This window comes from Corapipo altera, unplaced genomic scaffold (assembly GCF_003945725.1).
Source record: "Corapipo altera isolate COAL_440 unplaced genomic scaffold, ASM394572v1 0, whole genome shotgun sequence".
In the NCBI taxonomy this organism is placed as follows: Eukaryota; Metazoa; Chordata; class Aves; order Passeriformes; family Pipridae; genus Corapipo; species Corapipo altera.
Genome location: NW_020884872.1, coordinates 11,058,918 through 11,084,727, shown reverse-complemented (window position 1 = coordinate 11,084,727; position 25,810 = coordinate 11,058,918). Strand labels below are relative to the sequence as shown.

At 36.6% G+C, this 25,810-nt stretch overlaps 1 protein-coding gene across 3 annotated transcripts in view; it reads left to right on the top strand.

The window, feature by feature from the left end:
- Positions 1-25,810, top strand: part of IL1RAPL1 (interleukin 1 receptor accessory protein like 1) — a 697,887-nt gene that overhangs the window by 512,681 nt on the left and 159,396 nt on the right. For all 3 annotated transcript variants that reach the window (XM_027636621.1, XM_027636637.1, XM_027636628.1), the window contains one exon: positions 19,533-19,607. In XM_027636621.1, coding sequence (XP_027492422.1) covers positions 19,533-19,607 — 75 coding nt within the window. The remainder of the gene's footprint in view (positions 1-19,532; positions 19,608-25,810) is intronic.

The window sequence follows — 25,810 nt, the reverse complement described above, 5'->3', positions numbered from 1 at the left end:
TCCACCAATTCACATAGCATTAAGGAATTATCATGGCCAGAGCATTGCTGTTTCATAAAACTGGAATACTTTATTTGGCAATACACCTATATGTAAATGTATTAACTACTTGAGTAAAAAAAATTTAAAAAACAGTTTTAAAGTTTAATATGCAACTTCTATCAAGACAATATATTCTAAATTTTCACTGTTAAAATATTCAGAAGCACGTGGAATTAGTTCTGAAGTTAAATTACCAAATCATGGTTGTTAAGAATATGCTTTCCCTGTTAGAGTTTGTGCAGTGACAAGACTATTTCAGGCAAATGCAAGACATCATATTGTGACCTTTTACCAAACCGGCACTTCTCATAATCGTAATTGCCTTGGGCTACTGAATGCTACTATTACTCATTTTCACAATGATTGTACCCATATTTGAAAAGATGTGTCATATATCTTGAATGCCCAATTTACAATAGTCTGGTATGATTACAGCTAATTAAATCAGATGGGAAAACTGTACTTAATCATGTTAATTGCTTGAATGAAAAGATTCAGAAATTTGTGGATAAGACCTATAAAATATTTCCCATATTTGGGCTCACTGTGAGCCCAAACTGTGAGGTTTTTGGTTTTTTTCTTCAAGTTTTGTACCCAGTATTGTTCACAGTTTTGGGAAGTGGGGATCTTTTGCTGATTTTTCTTCATTAAAATACAATTAGGAATTTCTTTTTCATTTATTATCCAAGGGTTTTTTTCAAAATATCTGAGTCAAGGATGCCTACCAGAAAAAAAAAAAAAAAAAAATCCATCCATCCTCTCAGCTGTTGCCCCTGCATTATGATTAGGAAAAAAAGTTTTGAGTGTGCAACTATATTTTTGAAATTTTATTTCCCTTTTTGTTTTGTTCTGGGGCCTTAGACATCCACTCCTCATGAAACAACCAACCTACTTCAGAGGAGCTCCAAGACAATGAGTTAGTTTGCTCAGCATTACTTATCTGTTGCTTACATATAATACAGAAGAACAGGCTACTGGGTTTGTACCAGTTGACACATTGTGAGGCTGGCCTCAGATTGGACCAACTGGCCCAGAGGCAGATCTTGCTCTCTGCAAACCAGTAGGGAAATTGAAAACACTGCTTATGATTTTAGTGCAAGTCCTCTATGTCTGTCTAAAGAGCTGTGGAACCTGCATAAAGATCCACTTTACAAAGCCATGGAAATTATTTCTGCTGAGGAGTTCAGTGGTTGAATGTAAAATATGGACATACTGAGCAGCTGGAAAATCTTTCGGAAAAATGAAGATATTTAAGAAGTTACCTTATGTTAGAGTAGGTTAATACTTCTATAAGTACATAGTTCTTAGCAGATGGAAGGACAACGGGGGGTTTGCATGTTTTAATTTTCACTTCTCAAAAACAGCAATTCTTTCTCCTTATAGACAGAAGTTATCAGACAGTCTATTTTATTTCCTTGAATGTCCTGCTTTTGTTAGAGGTCAGTGTTATTTGTCTACTAATTGTTCAAAATCTTAGTCGTTCTAGCATTACAGAAATGTGGTATTGTAGCTGTTAACACTATCTAACCATCAACAGTCTATCAAGAGTTATCAACAGACCATCAACAGTATCTGCAGATCTGCAGATCTGTACAGACAACAGCTCATACAGAAAAGTACAAAAGCTTATTAATGAGGTAAAATCATTTTACTAAGTCCATCTTAAGGTGCATTTTCAATAATAAAAATGCTAACATGCATGTACATGATCTCACAATATCTGATTGTTCTTAACTTTAAAGTAATTTTTTCTGATGTTGATTCATAAAATGAAAGAAGTCTATTTTATGAAATAATTCTTGGGATTAAAAACATATTTCAAATGTGTCTAAGTCTGCTGCCAATGCTCAGCTATTAATAGCGTGGCTACCACTTGCAGTGAGCTTTTAGTAAGTCTGTTTTTACAAATAATGACAACACTTGGCAGAGAAATTGGCCCTTATTTTCTTGTAAAAAGTTTAGCAGTCAACAACCTGTTTCAGAAAAGTTTGAGAATCTAATTGTCGTGTAAGTTCATATGGCAGAACTCCAGCATGAGGTCCTTCTCTCATGGGCAAAGCAAAAGTGGATGGGAACAAAATTCTTTACTTTAGAAAATACAGCAAGATACTTAGGAAGATTAAAATTCATTAATATAAAAAAAATTATTCTGTAAGGTTCTTTGAACACGAGTTGATTATTTTGCCCTGCTTTGAGCAGGGATTTCAGGCTAGATAACCTCCAGGTTGAGGTCCTTTCCAGCCTCAACCAGCCTGTGATTCTGATATTTCACACCATAAGTACACTCTTAGAACTCTCTTTGAAATCTCCACATGTTGATAAAGTATTCTGATTAATGTATGAATAAGACACCAGATATTTCCAAAATTTACAATTTCTCAGTGACACTTTCTATTCAAAAAGATTAATTGCAGCCTGCTTTTAATATCTTTACAATATTTCTTTGTCCAATTTTTTTTTAAAATCTGTCCAACTTTATACTTGACAATTTTCTGTCATGATTTTCCATACACTTAAAATTTTTTTTTGTTTTCCTTGCACTGCATTGTTTTGTTCTCTGATGTATATGGTTTGTTTTGGTTTGAAGCATGTAACAAAGGTAAATCTTCTACTTTCTCACCTTTTCCTTTAAAAAACAAGAAGGTAGGAGAAAAAAGGTATGCATACATCGAAGACCATACATTCATTGTGAATTCTTTTGCCTTCCACATTTGCTTCCTAGCATGAAGTTTTCCCTTGGAAAATGGCTATGGCATGGCTCCAGAGTTCTTTCACACCAAAAATTCTTTCAATTTCTTTCTTGTGATTTCTGATAGCTTGAATCCACCTTGTACTTTAAAGCCAGTTGTACTCTGAGAATGAAAATACAGTATAATATATGTGACTTCACGTAACTTTTAGTCTTTGTTTCTTATTTTTCTGTTGCTGTTTTAAGTGAAATATATTCATTTCAAATTTATCAGAAGCAAGTCTGGCTGAACAACAATTTAACTTTAGCATATTGATGAATATGTTTGAAATATGCATGAAGGATAAATATATACATATGGAATTAGTTTGGGACACCATCAATACTTGAGAAATTCACTTTTGTCAAAATAAGTAGAAAAGTAATGATAGGGGAAAAAGCTTCAAGTGCTGCAAGAACTTGAAGAATTGCACTTATACGTCAAGCAGTTAACTTCACTAGAAATGTGTGATGTTGCTGTGTTTTCCTCCACTCTTATGCAAAGTGATTTTGGAAGTAATTTACTTTCCTTTCTTATTTTTTTTTCTCTCTGAAGATACATGATACATAGTCCTAACACAGAAAGTACCCTTGAGTTTTCTTTTTCTAGAGTGCCTTATCATTCTCTATTGAACCTCCACTGTGGTAGGTTCTACATTGGCAATTTGTGATTAGTTCACTCAATGACTAATTTAAGTTAGTGCAGTACAGCCTATTAAGCTTGCCACAGTTTCCTGTTACATCACCTTTTATTGTGTGTTCCCTGGTGCTCAGCTCTAAACAACTATAATGAGACTTTAACTGAATTTTTATTGCACAAATAGGAAAGTTAAACAGAGGGAAAGAAAGCAGAGAGGAACCCCATAAACATGGCGTTTCTCAAACTGCTAAAAAAAAAAAGTAATAGCAATCAACTTTTTTAGTTTATTTGAAAAATAGTGTCATTATTTATTTTTTTGGCACTGATCTGCCCTTCAGTGTTTTTTTTCCCAAGGTTATATATTATGAATCAGGCATGAGGAGGGCCTGTGGTAGCTTTTGAAGTCCAAGTGAAACCCATTTGTGATAGTAAAAACTCTGCCATCTTACCTGTATTGTGTAGGATACAATACAGGAGACATCTGCCATGTGTGCCACCACCAAGTGTTATAGGTAAATTAAACCTCTGTGGGAGGCAATAATTTCTGGATTCTCTGTGGGAGAAGTTACATGGAAGAAAACAACAAATATTATAACTATACATATCTGAGATATAACTGAGTCAGAAAGAAAATGTTAGAACTGTATTTTGACTCTTTTTACATGACACAAGTTTGTTTAATTTTCCTAAATGCCAGATATCTGTGGGGTACAGTGACAGCGTGATTTTCAGAGACTTTGAAAATTCATCTTGGTACCTGTCTGTATATTTTAGTAATCAAAACATAGACCTTTAAAATACTTGTTTCTTATGCCTCAAACCTTGCAGAAGATACTAATAAATTATTATATAAAACATCCGTATAAAATATAAAATATTCATAAACCCACACTTGCATTAGTGAATACCTGTTTCTATTTAAAGCATAAGAGAAAGGGAGTAGTCTAGTCTTTTTCATTTTGTTGGTTGTACTGCTTCTTTCCAAGTTTAGTTACTTTTTCTTGGAATATGGGTCCTCTCTGGAACAACACAGAATATCTGGTTACCTGGGATATGGAAAAGGCTCATGTACTCAACCACTTTTTCAACTTGGTCTTCATCTTCACTGCTCTCCAGCCGCACTGCTCAAGTCATAGAAGAAAAGTGCAGGGACTGGGAGAATTAAGAACCACTCGCTGCATGAAAAGATCATGTTAGAGAATATCTCAGGAACCTGAAAGTACACAAGTCCATGGGACCTGATGAGGATATGCATTTTTTTGTCCTGAGGGAAGTGACAGATGAAGTGGTTAAGCCACTACCCATCATATTTGAGAAGTCATAGTAGTCCAATGAAGTTCCCATTGATAGGAAAAGGGGAGACATAACTCCCTTTTTAAAAAGCTAAAAAAAGGAAGACCCAGGGAACTACCAACCAGTCAGTCTCACCTTAGTCTCACCTCAGTGCCTGGCAAGATCATGGAGCATTCTCTAGAAATTCTCTAGCATTCTCCTAGAAATTCTGCTAAGGCATGTGGAAGATAAAAAGGTGATTGGTGAGAGCCAACACGGGTTCACTAGAGACAAATTGTGTCTGAAAAATATGGTGGCCTTTTATTGATGGAGTTATGGCATTGGTGGATAAAGGAAGAGTGACTAACATCATCTACCTGGACTTGTGCAAAGCATTTGATACCATCCTGCATGACATCCTTTTCTCTAAACTTGAGAAACATGCATTTGATGGATGGATCATTCAGTGGATAAAAAATTGACTGTATGTTTGCACTCAGTGAATTGCAGTCAACAGCTTGATGTCCAAGTGGAGACCAGTGATGAATGGTGTTCCTTGGGGGCAGGTATTGTGATCAGCATTGTTTAAAATTTCTGTCAGTGACAGGGACAGTGGGATGGAGTGCACCCTCAGCAAGTGGGTGATGCTGACGACACCAGGCTGTGTTGTGTGGTCAGCATGCTGGGCCTACGTGAAATTCATGAAGTTCAACAAAGTCAAGTGCATAGTCCTGCACCTGGATTAGGGCAATCCCAAACTCAAGGACAGGCTGGGCAGAGAATGGATTGAGAGCAGCCCTGCCGAGAAGGACTTGAAGATTTTGGTTGACAAGAAGATCAATATGTGCTCACAGCCCAGAAGCCAACCGTGTCCTGGGTTGCATCAAAAGAGGCATGACCAGCAGGTCGAGGGACATAGTTCTCCCCAGCTTCTCCACTCATGAAACCTCACCTGAAATGCTGCATCCAGCTCTAGGATCGTCAGGACATGGACCTCTTGGAGTGAATCCTGAGGAAGCCACCAAGATGATTAAAGGGATGGAGCACCTCTCCTATGAGGGAAGGCTGAGAGAGCTGGAGTTGTTCATCCTGGAGAAGAGAAGATTCCAAGGACACCTTATGGTACCTAAAGGGAGGCTAGAAAAAATCTGGAGATAGACTTTTACAGGGTCACGAAGTGATAGGACAAGGGGAAATGACTTTAACCTGAAAGAGGGAAGTTTATATCAGACATAACGAAGAAGTTCTTCACTGTGAGGGTGGTGAGACACTGGAACAGGTTGCACAGAGAAGCTCATTCCTGGAGGTGTTCAAGGCCAGGTTGGATGGAGTTCTGAGCAATCTGGTCTAGTGAAAGGTTTCCCTGCCTGTGTTGAAGGGGTGTTGGAACTAGGTGATCCCTAAGGTTTCTTCCAACCCAATGTGATTCTCTGAATGTAATGTAGAAGCAGAAAGTATCACCTGTTGTTCATTTGACTCAGAAGACCTTTTTCTCTCCCACTGATACAGCAGCTTCCTGTACTGCCTGTGGAGGCATTGTGTCCCAATGTTTACTGCCTAAATATTAATTGTAACACAGGGCCTATTTTTATTACTGAGAATTTAAGAGTATTAAACAGAGATATGAGTCTTTGGGGTAGACTATTCCTAGGCTGTGCACTACATAGCAAAGATATGGCTATTACTGCTGGATAACAATTTCTACTTGCCTTCTTTCTCTGCTTAAAAGACCCAGAGCCATGTAATGTAACAGCTACTACACTCAGCTGTTTGTGGAATGAAAATTTTTTCCTTGCTATCAAAATGGAACACAAGGATGAAATATTTCCAAGGGACAATCTCCCAATCAGTATAAGAATGACTATTTTCTCATGAAAACAAATTTTTCCTGTTCTTGCTATGATTTTTGTCATCTGTAAAAATTTCTACATTTATGATTTGATCTTTTTCTTTCTTTATGACTCAGTAAAATCAACTTCATTTCTTATAGGAGTGTTACAGATCTACACTTTTAGGTTCCATACAGGTTTGGGTTTTTTTATTATCTTGTGGTTGAAGTGACAGCTATTTTTCTCATTTCTGCAGCGTGGCATGTAATGCACTTTGAACATAAAGGGAAAAGTCAGTAACATAAACAGAATCAAAGAGTACTTGTATGCAAAATGGCTCATGCTGCTACTTTCTACAAAGACTCTGCATTACAGATTTGTTTTCCATTGGGAAAGAGTCTAACCTGCTGGAAAACTGAGTTTTCAACCAAAGAAAACTTTTCAGGCAAGTCACTTTCTTTCCAGGGATTCAGATTCCTGCTCCTAGATTTACACAAGCATTATGGTACCAAGTGGGATTTAAAAAAGCGTAGGACATAAACAAAAGGGGATCCATATCAAGTCATGAGTTTTTGAGAACTGGCATGACATTCAGGCTGCTAAGTATCTACCCCATTTTTGGAAACTGGATTAAGGCTCCTGAATCCCTAAGGATATGCTACAGAGAAGCATTGTGCAGCAGCATGTAGCTCAAACACTAAAAGCAGCACAGATCTATTAGCAGTGCACTCTTCCCTCGCTCACCAGCACACTGTAGTGAACTTCTGAAATAGTCTTTTAGCCCAGACCCCTCAGTGTCCTAAAATGTCCTTTCTAGTGGGGTTCATACACCTCTGTATAACACTGAACAGTGCCTTGTAAACAAATTCCAAAACAGATTAGAAAATTCTAACATATTTAACAAGTCCCTTAGTTGAAAAGGTTTGTAGTATTTCTTATCTTCTAGTTTCAGCCTTGATTCAAACCAAAATATTGCAAAAAATAAAATGCTTGTACCACAAGAACAAAGAAGCAAAAGCCTACACAGACAAAGACGAATATTAAGGAGTTCTTACTCTAAACGTTGCAGCAAAAATGAATAATTTTATTTTAAACACAGAAACACAAAAATAATATGTCATGAGTTTTCCTTTAGATATTTCTTCCAGGAAATATACACATTTCTACTGAAAACTTCAAAATTAAAAAATGCCTGAACAACCTTTACTTTTCTGTGTAAACAAGATGTACATTCCAATAAAAATCCATCCTTAGATTCAGAAGGAATAACAAGTTTGGGGAAAACCAAAGGAAAGCCTTCCAATTCTATTTCCTCTAGCCTAAGGTATTTGATTATGAAGACAAGAGTGCAATAATAATCAAGAGACTTATTGTGAATTTATGATGGTACATATTCTGGAAAGAAATAGAATGACATAGATTTATAGCCAAAGAAAACTCATATGCTTCTAGCCAGAGAAAAGTAATGTGCAGATGTTTAGCAGGCATGAATTTCCTTAATTAATAAAACTAACTTTTCCCAACCACTGTTTTCTGTTTCCAATGAAGAGTAAAAGATCTATTTGGGGAGGGTGGGGGAATCAATTAAAGAGTAAAATTCTCTCATCGTTTCCCAGTTACATTGTCTGAGAAAAAAAAATCAAGAATGATGCTCATTGTTTGCCAGCAACAATGTGTTTTATCAATTTTTTTCTAATTAGAAGAGGGAGCTTTGTGTTGTTTGTTTGTTTGTTTTATGAAATAGGAATATTATTTCAATAAGATTTTCTTGTTTTGTAGTTTGTTTTACAGACATTTTATGTATACACAACTAGAGTGGATTTTTTTATGCACCAAGCATTAAATATGGTTGTGTAACCACCAGTTCTGATAACATTTCTGCAGACCAAATGTTTATTATCTCTAATCTCTGTTTGTTGCCAAGTAACTGTACGATATGTGCTAATATAACATCTGCCATACTGGGTTTGCATAGAGAACTTTCTTTAAAGCTTGGTACATCAAATGGACAATATGTGTCAAATATTATTGTTCTCAAGCATGATTTCTCTCCACTTATATTGACTGTGTAACTTTTTTCGTTTTAATATTCTATGATAGACCTTGATTTCCTACATTTTTACAAAACAGAAAAGCTACGGTAACTAAAACTGTGCTGCTTAGGCTTCAGACAAGATTTGTATAGAGATAATGTAAACCTGAAGTCCTCTGTGCCAGAATGTTTGCTGTTATAATGGGAGGGTCTGAGCACACAGTAGAGAACCAGACAGAACATCTGTATGATAAACTTTAGAGTTGTACAGTGCAATTACTATGTCCCCCATCCCATCTGCTGCATGGACACTAACTACTAAGGATATCCAGGGAATTCTCTAGACTTTCTAAGCCTGTTTGAAAAAAACAAATATTTGCTAAAAATTAAATAGCAAGTGGAGAACTACTAGAGATATTTTGGTCAGATCCCCTGCTCAGAAAAGGATCAGTCAGGGCAGGGTGATGAGGGTCATGTTCAGTTGGGTTTTGAGTATCTCCAATGATGGACACTGCAGCATCTCTGGGGAATGTGTTCCTGTGCATGACCACCTGTGTAGTGAACACTATTTTTCTTGTGTTGAAGTGGAATTTCCTGTGTTTTGTGCTGCTGCCTCCCGTCTTCTTCCTTAGCACAGCTGAGAAGAGTCTGGCTCTGTTGTCTTCTCACTTCCCACTTCTGCCATTCCCACGTGGTTTTTTACATGTGGACAACATCCCTTTGAGTGCCCTCTTCTCTGGGATGAGCAGTCTCAGCTCTCTCGGTCTCTCCTTGTCTGAAATGCTCCAATCCCATAGTCTTCATGGTGGCCCTTCATTGTCTTTACGTCTATATCTCTCTTGTACTGGAGGGTCCAGCCCTGGAACAGTGCTCCAGATGTGTCTCATCACACTGAGTAAAGGGGAAGAATGACCTTCAACCTGCTGGCCATGCTCTCCTTCATGCAGCCCAGGGTGTTGTTGGTCTTCACTGCTGCAAGAGCACATTACTGCCTCGTGGCTAATTTGTTCTCTGTGAATCAAAGGTCCTTCCCTACCAATCTGATTTTCAGCTATTTGTTTGGACTGAAGTTTGGAATTGCTACGCCCCAGAGACAGGACTTGCCATTTCACCTTGTTGAACTTCATGAGGTTCCTGTCAGACCATTTCTCCAGCCTGTCAAGGTCTCCTGAGTGGTAGCATACATGTCTGGTTTGTCATCAACCTCTCTTCCCAGTTTTGTGTTCTGTTATCTGGATCACTAAAGATAAACAGTGTTGAACCACCACTGATCCTTGGGATACACTGCTGGTCCAGGCCTCCAGTTAGACTTTGTGCTGCTGGTTGCAGCCCTCTTTAGTACAGCAGTTCACTCAGCTTTCAACTCATCTAACTATCCATATACTTAGTCCATACTTCACAAGTTTGTCAGTGAGACAAAAACCTTGTAAAGTCAAGATAAACAGCATTGGCTTCTGTCTGCAGGCCTACTGAGCCAGTCGTCTTGTCACTGAAGGCTACCAGGTCGGTCAAGCACAATTTTCCCTTTGTAAGTCCATGCTGACTACTCCCAATCATCATCTTGTTCTTAATGTACTTGGAAATGGTTTTCAGGACTATTTGTTCCATCAGCTTCCTAGAGATCAAGGTAAGGCTAGCCAGTCTATGTTCCCAAGTTCCTCCTTCTATCCCTTCTTGAAGGTTAGGAGTGATATTTACTTTCTTGCAGTCCAAAATCTCTCAACTTTAAAACAAAAACCGTGCCTCAATGGAGCAGATCAAAAAAAGCCACCCAAGAGGACAAAAAAGACCAAGTCGTCTCAATGAAAAGTACAAAAATAAAAAAACAAAGGCCTTCTCACTGTTCATAAAAGTATAAACCATGGATTTTTTTCAATTTTTGGGTCACAAGAATCTCCAAATTTCTAGCAGAGCAAAGACATACTCAGAAGACCTAATCACTGAAATCACTTAGAAAACAAACGAAAGAGGTTTATAGCTCTAAGACAGAACTAGAACAGAGAGAATTAGAGCAGGTCACCTTTTAAATCAGACGCCTTTAAAATAGAGGAACAGAATTAAAAGGTTGACTTCAAATCCTGAAAGTGAAAACTCTATGAAATATGTAAAACCTTTAATTGTAAGACCTTTAAATGTCAGCTCATTGGAAGAGTTGAAGTGGTCAGGGTGCGTTGGGTCCTATCTCCTTTACAAGGTTTCCTCAGAGGCTGAGAAATCTTGCTTTGAAATGTCAGCATTATCAGCAGAAAGATTTAATTATGAAAGAAAAAAAAAACAGAGAGTATCTAGAATTTGTGTTCAAAGGCAGTGAACTACTGTATTTCTAAGAACTATCTGCCCTAACTCTCAAAGAAGGAGAGAATAATAAAAGCAAGGTAGGGATAGTTTCAAAGTTACCATTCCTAAAATCAGCGTTCTACTGATGCTACTTTTAATGAGGTACTTTAAATTGTGGCTGGAAAAGGCTTCAGACAGACAAGGACCTGGGAATGCTGGTCCATAGACAGCTGAACATGAGCCAGGAGTGTGCCCAAGTGGCCATGAAAGCCAACGACAACCTGGCTTGTATCAGAAATAGTGTGTCCAGCAGGACCAGGGCAGTGGTTGTTCCTGTGTACTCGGCACTGGTGAGGCCACACCTTGAATCCTGTGTTCAGTTTTGACCTCTCACTACAAGAAAAACATTGAGGTGCTAGATTATGTCCATTGGAACAGGCTTCACAGGGAAGTGATGGACTCACCATCCCTGGAGGTCCTTAAAAGACCTGCAGATGTGGCCCTTAGGGACATGGCTTAGTGGTGGACTGGGTAGTGCTGGGTTAACAGTTGGACTCAGTGATCTTAAAGGTCTTGTCCAACTTCAATGACTCGTTGATTCTAAAACACACTCCATTTACTTGGTTTTGAAATTTAAATCTGACACAGAATATACAAATAATAGGAAAAAAAATAAAAAAGGAAACAATTGCTAAATTTCAAGGGGAAATTATAATGATTGTGAAAAGATTGAGGACAAGAAATAACAGTGAATACTTAAATTCAATGTCAAGTGTGAAGGTGAGGTTGAAAAAGAAATGTAGGTATCACTGAATAATTCCACTGTATAAATTAGTTTTTCTGGTAATAAGAATAGAGTAATTGTAAAGAAAATGTGTATTTGGTCTAGTCATAGAGAATATAACCTCATGATACTTCCATCCCCATATTTTCTGTATTTTAATGCAGAAATAAAAGGAAAGATAACAGATTAAGGTAATTATATGAGAAGTGAATCTATGATGATATGCAGAGAAATTTTAATAGTGTGTTGCAGAATGCTTGCTTGTTGATAATGTGCGAGTCCGGCCTTTCATAACTGTTTGACTAAATCTCATGTTTTATGAAACTCTCTGTTTTGCTTCATGAATATGACATCTATTCAGGTAGCCCAGGTGTTAAGAGCACTGAGTATGTTTCTATTTGTTTCACAAGCCTTATACAAGATTTAAAAACATACCACTTCACTGAAGACTCTTCTAAATAAAGGTGTAACCTAACATGTAGATATAGGAGCAAATTCCCTCATGGGTTATACCTGCATTCCCGTTGAATGACATGCTGGTGAGCTTCATCATTAAGCTGAAATACCAGGGGATCTACTGGTGGAAGTGCTCCTTGATGCATCATTTAATTATTTTGTTAACAAGAGCTTTTATCTTCATTAAATGCACTGATAATATATCACCTACTTTTTTATAGCAACAACAGCACTGACCATCTCTTTTTTTCTTCCTTTTTTTTTTTTTTTTTCAGATGATCTGATGCCTCTTAGATACAAGTGCAGGGACATGTAGATGGACCAGGCTTTAGCATACCGATCATGCAGAAAGACCAGGCTTTATAATGACATCCTTTTCACAGATCTACCTAGAAAATCTCATTTCCATTATCTTGCTTTAGGAATCAGTTTTGTACAGAAACAGTGTTGTAGTGCAGAGAAACTTTATGCAAGAGAGAAAAAAGAATTTGGATGTTTTAGATTCTTCAGTATTTTTATTAGTCTTTTTGTATTTTGGGTCTTTTTTTTTTTTTTGGTTTTTGGGGGGTTTTTGTGGAAGAGGGGGAACCCTGTCTCTATAATTAAACATTTTTTAGGATCAAAGCCTTGCTTTATTCCTACCCTTCTTCTTTATAAGATCAATATATAAATTCTAGATCTACCACACAGAAGGAGACCAATACTATCAAGATGTTAGACTGATATTTCACTCAAAAGTTTAACTACATATACTCTTTGGTTCTTTTGTATTTCAAGACTCTATTCACATCTGCTATGGCAGGATTTTGATTATTTGTACTTTTTCCATGGAGATGATCACTGGGAAATGTCACTGTGTGTTCAAGAAAACTAACATCTTTTTTGAAGTCCTAGGGGTAGCACAAGTGTCACATCAGATTCAATTAGTGATGAGCAGATAATGAAAACCCCAACATCTGGCTGCATTTGCTCTTCTTCAGTATTCAATGTGTTGTTAATCACAGGGGACTCACAGGATTAAAATATGTGAAAAGGCTTCTTGGGAATATTCCTCCTGTCTTTTAGATTTCATTTTAGCAGTGCCTCTTTTCTATATGCATCACGGAAACTTTTGCATAATAACAGCCTCTTTGTTAGTTAACAGTTTAGCTGCTTCTGCACTTCCTTACAGGAAGGGCAAATATTCTATTGAATGTATTATATATCTCTTTTTAGGAGAATATTCTTATGCAAAAAAATTAAGGATTGTAACCACTCTGGGAAAAACAGCAGAAGAAATTATTAGGTATGAAAAATAAAGACCATTTTCATTTGTATGCCCAAGGCAATAGGAGTGGGGGATTGTTTTTTTCTAATATGTGGTAAAAAGACAATGACATAGACATAAACTGAGAAAAGAGAGAGACTTTTTTGTCTCTCAGTGCAAGATTTATGGGAACATTTCAGAAGATAAAAGCTGATCTTCAGTCAGTCATAGTGATAACTTAGTCACATTAGACAGCTCATTTACTGTCATATGCCTATGGCTTCACAGACATGTCTTCAGTATCCTTGTACGTATCTACCCTCTGTTTGAACTGCTTGATTCAGAGTTCACACAGTGAAGCAGAATATTCTTAGAGGGCTGCTGTGCAATTCATGGTATACGCGATTTTAAATGATGCCCTTGTGAAAGACAACTAATCTGAATCTAACTGAGAACTGAGATTTAAGGTTGTTAGGAGGCTCAAACATGTATAAAGAATTCCCCTCTTATGAAAGACCCTGCCACATATTTATTTTTTAAAAGGCAGTGATTTCTCTAGAGATATATCTGAATATATGTGGCTATATCTATGTAAGGAGGAATAAAGAAAAAACCCAACACCCTTGCATTGCATTACTTTCTTTTGCTCTGAGGAACCTCAGAGTTCTCAGTATGAATATTCATCTGGACAGTGACTGCGTAGATTAACGTTTCAAGAGTGCAGCTTCAGGTTACAGATAATTAATTTTATTGCAGTCTACTGTAGATTACTACTACTGCATTATTTCTTTTACAGGCATTACTATTAAAAAGGAGAAACCAAACATAAAAGTATACATTGGTGTTTTCCAAGGCACTGTAATTATCAACTGAAATGCTATAGTTTTTCCTCCTATTCTCATAATTATTTATGATTCCTAAATATGACAATCGATTTCATCATTTCACAGCTGATGGCTTTCCAATGACTGTGCTTTATTTCAAGAGTTCGCTCATGAAAAAGACTCATAAAGATAGCAATCTAAAACCCAAATCCATTGTTTTACTCTAATTTCAAACCTCTCCACCGTTTTTGGTATAAGATTATCATGCTTGACAATGCTTGAATAAATACTGAGATATGGGAGCTGGAGGGGTGAGCACACCACATGCACTTCACAGCAAAGCAGTGGCCAACTCTAGAGCATGTGGAGCAGGCAGCAGTGCCAGGCACTGTCACGGAATCATAGAATGGTTTGGGTTAAAAGGGGCCTTAAATATCATCTTGTTTCAATACCCCTGCCATAGGCAGGATGACCTTCCACTAGAGCAGGTTGCTCAGGGCCCCATCCAGCCTGGCCTTGAACACCACCAGGGATTGGGGCATCCTGTTCAGCTTTATAGCCAGTCAGACCTGATATCCCTCCTCTGACAGAAGTGCCTTGTTTCCTCAATCATTTACCTATGACAAAATTTGCACCACGAAGAGAGGAGAAAAAGAGACATAAGCTCAGAAAATTAGCAGGAAGGCATACTGGAATGAGGAATTCTCTTAAATTTCTACAGGTAGGCAAAGAAGTGGAGCAACTTTTTGAACTGTGGGGTGAATTAAAAGAAATAGCGTAGACTTCAAGAAAAGAACTCCATGTTTTTGATATCCCTTGATTTCAAAGTGTAGGAATATTTTGCCTTCACATAATAATGAATTCTTCCCCCTATTTAATCCTGTGCTATAGTTGTATCTTCCAGGGGCATGTCAGTATTTTTTCTAGAAATGGTCTCAGTTCATCAGCACAAGAAATTAAATCCTATTGTATTATCTCAAATCTCAGAAAAATCAGAAGAATTTTCATCCTCAATAATTAATTTTTACTTCAATAAAATTGTTGAATAAGATATGTTCTAAAATATATATCGCTCAGACTGGCCAAGTAAGGCAGCTATTCATGTGAATTTTTGCCCTTGAATGAAATATCCAGATACTAAACTACCTTTCTGAATTGCAGACAATCCCACACAGCCATGTCTTCCTCTAAGAAATTAAAAATGTTTGTAATTATTTTCAATGAGACCATTTTGTAAAACAGATGTAAATACAGATCTTTGGAATTCTCATTTTTCTATTATAAAGCTTGTGCGTTTGAGGCAGTTGCACTTTGATGTCCAGATTAGCGCTATTTTGATGTACAGTCTGAACTAAGATTTCTTCATTATGTGTGTCAAATTCTAACAGGTGACTGGTCTCTTCAAATAACAGTGTTTTTCACAGAGCAAATGTATGTATGCAGCACATGACCACGTGCATCTAAGGCTAAAACAGCAACATAGGAAGAGGAGAATGGAAGTAGGTGGCTGATGTAAAAATATTATTTTCTGGTTAGTTTCCAGTTGGGTGACTGATTGTGTGGCTCCTGGTTTCACTACCATAAGACAAATTGTTCAATATATTTCAAATGTACATCCAATCTGATAGACATGGAATGTGAATTTAGACACTTTTTCTCTGAGCAGGATCAATATGTCTGCAGCTGAGTGATGTCTCTGAAGTTAAATATTAATTTTTAATGAAGCTTCAGAATCTGTCACTTCACTTTTTTTTTAAACTTCAGTTTGTTTCTAATAAAAAATAAGTTTGACAGATATTTATTTCAAATCACTTATCAGTGATGGTTCACAAGTCAAAAATAAGATGAGCTGTAAGCTTGATTTGTGATCAGCTTTTTTTTTAAAAGGCACTGACCTGTCAAACCCTTTTTTTTTTTTTTTTTGAGAGGAATATATCATTTTTGTTTAACTTTGTCTGGGATAACATTCTTGACTCTTAAGTGGGGCAAGAAAAATCTCGAAAAACCAAAAAAGACAGTGAGAGAGGGGAGAGGGAGAAGTAAATCCATGCATCAGTAGATAATAATATCCAGGAACTAAGATTCTTGCCAAGAGACTTGAGAATTCCCTCATTCAAGAATAGAAATCTGAGCACTCTGTTCCTCCTGTATGACAACCATGTTGATAAATACTACCTGGTGGGAAGAGGATTTTCTCTTTTTATTTTTAAACATATTCAAAAGAATTCTTGTTCTTTGCATGCAGAACAGAACAGGAAGTACTTTGAAGTCGTGGATATTTTTGTAGGACATGAAAATTATTGCCTTCCTGCATATATTTATTTAAAAAAAAAGAATAAAAGGTATTCAACTTGTTTAAGAGACCAGATGAAGTTGTGAGTTTTGTAAATTTTGGGTGATTCTTGTTACTTAGTAAAAATTTAGGAAGAAAGGCTTGACCTGTGCTTTTGCTGTTTAATTTAGTAGTTAACTGTGTCTCAATATATCCATCTGAAAATATTATTGTTTTGAAGAGCCTCTTAAATAGTGGGTTTACCCAGTGAAGAAGTCATTCCACATGGTTTGAAGGACATGAAAGAGTTTATAGAAAACACATAGGTCTAGTCCAGAATTTCTGAACCTAAATGAGGATTACCGCAACTCTGCGTGTCCATTAATGTTGCTATCTGTGGAGAGCATGAACTTGAAAGGTAGAAGACAGATAGAGAAATTCTGACCTCTGCATCAGGCCACAGGGGTCAATATGCCAGAACATATATATGTTTTCAGGTTAAGAAATAGATTAAATAACAAACACTAAAGGTGCTGATGGACTGAGGACAACTTTTAATTCGCCTTGGAAAAATCGATATTTTAAGCACATCAAGTTATTCAAATTATTTTCCTTGCCTGTATTACCCACATTCACAGTATTGTTCTACAGTCTCAAACTCTGGAATGCAGAATACCTAGGAATACTTTCACTTTTCCAGACAGGAGAAGGAGTTAGCCCTGGGAATTGTGTTTACTTGTATTAAAGAGACACTCACAACAGTGTGAGGTTGGTAGACATAAAAGGAATCCAACAATGGAATATGGATATTTCCCCCTGTTTAGAGATCTTAGAGTTGTGCTGTCTTACAAAGTATTAACTCTTACTGGTCAGAAATATTGGTAAATTTCCCTTTAAAATAAGTGTATGACACAGTTCTGGTATATATTTGTTTTACTGTTGCTTAGAGGTTTTATGTATTCCTGGATGATGGGACAGAGTGCACTCTCAGCAAAATGGGAGGAATGGGTGACAAAGTAGAAAGCAGGGATGGTCTTTCAGGAGGCCTTGACAAGCTGGAGAAAGTCATGGAGTCCAGCAAAGGCAAATGCAATGTCTTGGTCTAGAAGTGGAATAACCTCTGGTTAATAACTGGTGCTGCAGTGCAGAACCAGGTGCTGACTGAGTATGAAAAAGCTTTGCAGCAGTGGCCCTGTTAGCCCAGGTGGACAATAAGCTGAGTATGAGTTGGCAAGGGCCAACTGCACAGGTCTTGGAATTTAGTTAGCACATCTGTGAGGGTGATCCTTCACAGCTATTTAGTATCTGTGAGGCCACATCTGGAATACTGTGACAAATTTTGGGCTCTCTGCTGTACAAAAATGAATGGATTTACTGGACTGAGTCCAGGGCAGCACCGGAAGATGACTGGGGGATGGGACACCTGAATTGGTGAAATCTGCATTCATTGAGATGTTCAAAACACGACTGGAGGCCCTGACAACTTGCTCTATTGGACCTACTTCCAACAAGACATTGGATTACTTGTTTTCCAGAGGATTCTTCTAGCTTCTTGATTATGATACATCAGATATGTGTCTAATTTATTATTTTCAGTAACATTTTCTTTGTTAAATTATTTTTTGAATCTCACAAGTTATGGGAAAATTAAACTGGGTAAAAATTTTATAATAACTTCATACTTCAGTTGAAGAATGATGTATCTGCATATATTAAAAACATGGGTTGTGGTTCTTACCAAAGTCTGCAGTGAGAATGATTTCCCATAAAAAATAGAAGTTGTTGATGGAAGAAAAACCTGAAAGGAAGTCTATGGATCAAATACAGTACTTTTCCCACTCCTGAATTTTGATTCAGTGGTAGATCTGATGGGTCAACGTCCCAGACATTTTCTGTAAAGCAGAAACATGAGTTCATAGTGTTTCCACTCTGCAATTGTTGAAAAGTTGAAATTAATGCTGTATATTTTAAAGAAAGTTGATAATTTAATGAAAGAGCAGAAGAAACGTAGTGAAGAGAATACAACTGCTGTTCCACTGACAGTAGATGAGTGTGTTTAGTAGATTAAGCCCGTACACATATGGATATGTATGTGTGTGTGTCAGTAAGAAAAGGAGCATTGATTTTGACAAGTTGAAGGGAACAAATATTATAGAGTTATATCAAAATGTCAAATGTATTTTAAATCTGTGACAGCCCATAATCTGTGTTAAAAACTAAAATAGGAATTAATGTTGAAAAGCAAAATATCAAAACGTTGCAAGTGACTACAAAAGCTGGAAGTTTCCCATGAATATTTATTATTAGTACTAAAAAAATTAATTAATATTCTTTTTTTTCATATGACATGCACTCACCTGTCAGAGATAGTAAAGAGGACACTTCCTAATAGAAACAAAAGTAATAATAATCAATGTCACTTCTATGAATTAAGTATACAAATGATAAATCTAACAGAACAGCTACACTATTTGGATACATGATTTGAACACACTTCAAGAACCTTCAGAAGGTTTTCGACCACAAAACACTTTCTATTCCACAATTTGCATAAGTCTACCAGTATTTCAGCATAGATCAAAAGCGAGGAGAGAAGCCATCTTATTAGGATTCTTGACATTATTTTATTGTATCCATCCCTTGGATTTTGAAAACTGAGCCTTTTCTAGTACTCCACTTTACAAAGTTTCAGTTTTGATAATATTTTTTAAATTAAGTTTTCATAAACTATTCAAAATTGGTTTACAGTAGTATAGTTTATTTTATTTCTCTGTTAATGGCTATATTTTATAGAGACATAATTAAATATCACAACAAACTGTGAAGTGCTGGATAACATTTATGAAAATATAAAATTTCAATGTCAGTGCATGTTGTGGGTTTTTTGTGAGGGTTTTAAGAGATTTTTTTTAACACAAGTGCCTTTAATGCCTTAGCATGTGAAATATTCTAAATTTAGGTGCTATATTTACTGTCTAAGCAAAAACATTTACAGCTACTGAAGGCACGAATATTTTTGAAATAAAAGAAAAACCAAAGCCTTCCTGAACCAATAGGTATAAAACCCAATATAGGTATGCTACTCAATAATAATCAGAACACTATATATGTGAATTTCTTTCTTTTCTAGCACCACTAACAGATAAACCACCAAAGCTTTTACATCCCTTGGAGAGTAAGCTAACAATTCAGGAGACCCAATTAGGTAAGTAGCAAACGTAATCTCTGTTCAAATTGTATGAGGGTATTTGATGTGTTAATGTATGATGGTAATCTGATGGTATGTTGGCATTAATAATTTCATTGAAAAGACATTAAACATACTTTGTTTCCATGCAGAGATGCATCATAGAGCATCTAGAAGATTGTTGTTCCCCAAAAACATCTTTGTATTTAATATTGAACACTAATTTCTTGAATATTATTGATACTGGGTTTTAGGTTTTCTGAAAGTCAATAGTTATAAGTGAATCTTAACTTTTCTTTGTAGCTTCCCCTTTTCTGTATATATATATATATATATACGCATATATACTTACTGTGGGGTTCAGTGAGATTTTGTGATTTGCAAGACTTCTTTGCTTTCGTGGATGCCTACAGAATTGCAAAGATATTCTGTAATTATAAATATTGCGTTGGTCAAATCATCCAGCAAACAGTTATTTTACCATAATAGCATCTGATTATTCTAAATGTAAGAATATTTACGTATAGTTTAATCAAGAGAAATTGATACATGAAAAAAGTTTTGTTTCACTTTTTCTAGAATAGTGGATGGTGGGTATATTTGGTCACTTTAGTGGCCCACTGCTGTCAAGGTAATTAAGGCTCCAAAACTAAGCACATAAGTTACTACAGTTTGTAGGATTTCTTGGATTGACACAGACAACAACTTGTAAGAAATAAACAGTCCTCAGCAGGTTACTTCGGAATTATGCTTTGGTGTCAGAATAGTAACCTATTGATAGATGTTCTAGCATGTTAGTTACAGAAGAAAATGGATACAAATATGGTGGTTGTCTAAATCTCATAGGAAAAAAAATAGAGAAAATAAACCCCAGTACATTCTGCAGTCCACCATCAGAAAAAGCAGAAGGCTTGAAAATTAATTCTGACAGTTGTTGGCAGAACATTTTATGGTGATTACCAGCTTGTGGTTAATAGTGGCCAGAGAATAACTCATCTTTTCTTTGAAATTAATAAACTATTACTTTAAATCATTCATGCTATTCAGGTAATATTCTGAAGTGCTGATATACGTTTTTTTCAAAAACAATCATACAGAAAAGGAGAAATGTAACATTTCCTTCTAGAGCTACTTTCTGTTCTAAAGCTATTGGTTCTGATACGATAACTCAGAAATCTTTTCCTGTATGACTGTCCTATATGATTTTACGATATTGTTTGTATACGAGACTAGAGAAGAGAAAGCAAAATGATCTACACATTTGTTTCTAAACTAGCGTTGCTTACTGGAATATTTTTGTTGAAAATAAAAAACCCAAAAGGCAGAACTTTTCTGGGCTTTGATGTTGTCTTGCTAAACGTACTGTGTGGTGAGACTATTTCAAGAAAAGTGTAATTAATAGAGGCTAGCCAGAGGTTTTTTGTCTATGACTTTTAGAATGAATCTCAGTTTTGATTTCTCATAGTTCTGAAAAACCAGATTAAACAATTTGAAAAGAGCTAGGTTTTAAAAATATCGTATTCAGAAAACTAAATCTCTGCTGATGAATATGAAAGAGTTAACTTGAAAATGTCGCTTTCAGACAGAGATGGGAAAATCTGACCATAAATGAATGTGAATCTACAGTACTTAGCCTTATGTCAAGAAGTTACAAGAATATATTAATTTGTTGTTTAAAAGACTGTGAAATAGCCTGTGAGAACTGGAGCAAGTACAAAAAATTGATAGTTCCCTGACACAGAAATTGTGTTGTTCCACTCTCCAGATTTAATGCCTTGGTCCTTCTGGATAACCTTTGAAAGGTCTATGTTTCCCTGAGGAAAACCAGTTCTGGGGACCAGTTCATACCTCACAAAAAATACAGAATATTTTATCATCAGAATAATGCCAAAATTCACTGAGATGAAACTTGGGTACCTACCTGAGTCTTGGGGTGACCACAGGTTGCAGACTGGTCTAGACACTGCCACAAAATATCTTAGTCCTCTAGAATATGTTTGGGATGGTGTGTTTGTCCCTTATTTGGAAAACAAACATTTTGGTGGAAGCTGGAGAAGTGGAAAAGGTGGTAATCCCATTCCAAAAGAAAAGAGAGAGCAAGGTACAGGGAGCTTGAGGTAGTCTGGGATTTCATTAGCAGGTCACCAGCTGGTGTGGTGGAGAGCTGGGGCAATCCCTACTCTTCACCCACATTTCTGTCCTTCTCACCTTGCAGTCCTCTGTCCTGAGTCAGAAATGAAGCAGGTTGCATGGGTCAGGGCATGCTCTGGGAGGTGTACACCTAATTCGCAGGCATGTGTGTGCAGCCGCAGGTGCACATAGTGTACTAAAAAGTCAGTACTGATGGCTTACCTCCAAATCTTCCCCTTTGGAGTGGTGCTGGGCACACTGTTGAGGAAGGCATCAGTAAGTCCCGTGGGTTTTCTGCTGAACAAGCTACTGGAGTTCAGTACTTAAACAGGGCACCTCCATTTAGTGTCTAAATCAACGTGGGAAGACTCCAGACATATCTTTTTCATTAGGCTACAGCACTGCTGAGTGATAGAGATATGTGGCATTTATCATTGGGATATATTGGCTTCTTCTGTATACCAGCAATTGAAATTAATATCTTGGGACCACAGACCTGTTATTTTGCATGGCTTCCATAAAACAGCATCACACTGAAAGGTGACTGCACACTAAGGAAGGAGTTTCTCTAAGGAGTGACTGAGGCAGTGTTATGGTATCAGCTTGCTGCAGTTTGAGTTAATAAGACAAAAGGAAAGAAACGAGAGCTGGAGAATCTGCACACCTCAATCCAATGAGCCTCCCATCATGCTCGAGTTGTCCACAGTTAGTTGTGGAAGAGGTACTATGCTACTCAGCTGATTTGTGAGAGAGTGTTAAACAGGGTTGCACTGAAATGAGCAACTTTAGAGAGTCACAAGTATCTTGAGATCTCATCAGAAATATCTGTTTATTACACTGAATAGTAACTAGAAATGCATAAGATAGAAGCACAGGATAAAAATTGAAGGAAAAGTTAATTTCTCAAAGGGTTTTCATATAAAATCCCTATGGGACAGCCAAAGAATTAAGCAGAGAAACATAGATGAGGAAACAGGGATTAGTTTCCAGTTTATCCTGTTCTGCACTTAATGTTTTTTGTTATTTCACTTCCAATTTTGTGATCATTTATTTAATCCTGTGGTAGAGGTAAAAACACTCCTTTTTAAGCTTTTCTGCTGTTAAAGGGTTTTTAGGCAGTGGTGGCGACCTCAGTATAAATTTCTTCTCTGGAAACAACCACAATACAGTCTTCGAAAGATTGCATCCTGCAAAGCTTGGAGCTGTAAGAAGATGAAGAGTGTTTCCCACTCATCTCTGAGCCACTCTGTAGTCTGGTAGCAGCATATTTCAGGGAGGGGAGAAAAGCTGACAATCAGTGGGAGGACAGGTGAGGCAATGCAGGGTAATGAAGAACATAATGACCTAAGGAACTGAATCCCACAATATTCTTCCTCTTACCTTCTACAGGTTAGCAAAATCAGACAAACAAATCCCTGCTAACATAACCTTCCTTGTAATAATAATAAAAACACAAACCTTTTCATTCAGATTTGTTTCCTCATGGCTGGGCTTCACAAACGAAGATTAGGGAAAGGTCTCTACCCACGTTTGTCGCAAGTGTGCTGGTGGCTAAAACGGCCAATATGAGACAGGCATGTCTGGTTGCAAAAGGCACAGCAGAAAAACTCCTTAGGTGGTATATTCTGCAAGGCACGATTCTTTCTGCATTGCCTTTTCTCCTCGAGAATGATCCTGCGTGCTTTCTCAAAGGCATCCGCAGTGTTAAAGATAGTGTGTCTCCAGGCCTCCCGGTTGTAGGCCAGAGTAGACCAGTTATGATGATCAATATGACCGAGGCTGAGATGTTGTTTCAGGGACTCTTTGTATCTTCTCTTTGATGCTCCTCTCATGCGGCAGCTGGTGGTGAGTTCACCATAGAGCAGGATCTTAGGGAGGCGGTGGTCCTTCATCCTGGAGACGTGCCCTGCCCATCGCAGCTGTGTTCTCAGCAACGTGGCCTCAACACTTGTGACTGCTGCTTGTTCTAGAACAGATGTATTGGTTTTGTTTCTTACATACAAAAAATCCTAAAACTTCAGGCAACTGTATTTTTAAATCTACATTCATGCCGATCTTATATATTTATGATATAAATATACCATATTCACGATATGTAAATTTATATAAAAAATATGTTATGGTTGTGGGTTTTTTTGTAATTTCTGAGTCTTTTTAAATTCACACGTCTTTCAGATGAATCTGTTTTTGCTTCCAGAACTCTCCCGTATGTGTCCCTCTCAAGGCAACAAAGAATACTTGAGACAATTTGATTTTAGTATCCAGTTGGTTCATCTCATGTTGCTAAAGAAGACAGATATGATTCCATAACCAACAGTAATGGATCTGAATTAAAAAATTACAAAACATGAAACAATTGCTTTAAACACCTCACAAGGTAGTTAGACATTGTTCTCTCCAATTTTTTTCAATGTGTTTCCTGGTTCTGCACAAGGCTGTAATTTTACATGCCAAAATTCACCTAGAATAATAAAGCTATTGTTGAATTATTTTTAGCTAGCCTTGAAGTTAGAGAAGGGGGAAAAAAAAAGGAATAAAAAATTTCCAATACTTTATGAATGGACCTAAAAGCAAAGTTTTTACAGGAACCTAAACATTTTCTCTGTCATCTGAATAAAGTGAATTTTCCTGAATATCATCCAACACAAAAATATTATTCTTGTGACCAAATATGCAGTGAATGTCTCTCCATTTTTATCTAGGGCATTATTTTGATAAATTTAAACTATTACATCGTGAATTGGGGATTTCTTCTTTATCCCCCTTTCCTGAATATATTCAAGAAAAAAATTGATTAAACTATTTTTAATAAACTATTTTTAAAGTAATAATACAAAGAAGCTCCCCATCAGGGATGGAAGAATGCTGCTTCATCTATAGTACTGTCTAGTCATAAAAATCTTCCACACAAATTTGCCTCGTTAAAGATAAAACCACTCCTTAACTAGCTTAATCAGTAGATGTATAAATAAATTAACTAAAATGATATTGAATAACTAGCAATCAGTGACTCCTTTCAGGATGCAAAGGGAAATGAAAGAATAGGGAAAATTACAGATTTTATCTCTACATATTTCCTCTAAATGTTATATTCACTCTGTAACAGGAACATGTTTTTTTTCATTATATAAGGAATTTTAAATTTATCCAATTACACCATCGTCTTTTAAACCAATTTGAACTTTTTTTTGATCATGTGATTCAATTGGACACTTTGATATTTTCTGTTATTAGATTAACATAGTATGGGCAAGAGTTTCATATGGGAATTAACAAAACTGTAGATTCATAATTTACTTCATACCTCTCATCTGGGTTTTTTTTACCCGAGAGCTGGGATTTTCCTTTCAGAAAACAATTGAGGGAGTTTGAAAAAAAAAAATTAAGAAAGACAATGCATTTGTTTAAACTTTACCTCCCTTTATCAATGCTTTTTCTTGGACACATATCTGATTTATTGGTGGAATAGTAAAAGTTGTTTGTTCATGCTAAATTATAATCGACTGAGAAATGTCTGCTCTAGAGAATAGTATATACCATACTTTTCTGAGGTACTTTCAGTGTTAAGCATTTAAATAGGATTTAATGCAATAAAAAGTGTGTGTTTAGTCTGTCTGCAACTATGCACATTTCATTCTTTATGTACAGATTAGATATATGAGAATTTTCTATTTCAGATTGTTTGTGCAATACAACCAGTTTATTTTGATAATATGAAAGAAGACTATGGAACCTGAAAAGATTTTTCATATCGGTTGGATAATCATCCAAAAGTTTGGTTTCGTGCTTAAAACTGTATTGGACAACCAAAACCCATATGTCTTTTACTAGCAGAGTAAAATATGATCAGATACAGCAAAGCTTTTAAAAGAATACTCTGTGGGAGGCAGTAGGGTATAACTTATTATAACCAAGATCATAATAACTACAGAATACCACATACCAAGAAATGCAATTTAGGCATTTACTGTTGATATGGTTTGAAGCTGCCTCCCTGCCAAGTCTCCAAACCTTACCACAGGAGTTTCCCCCCCCCAAAACCTCAGGGAGAAGAGGGAGAAAAACAAAACAACTAAGAAAACCCGAGAGAG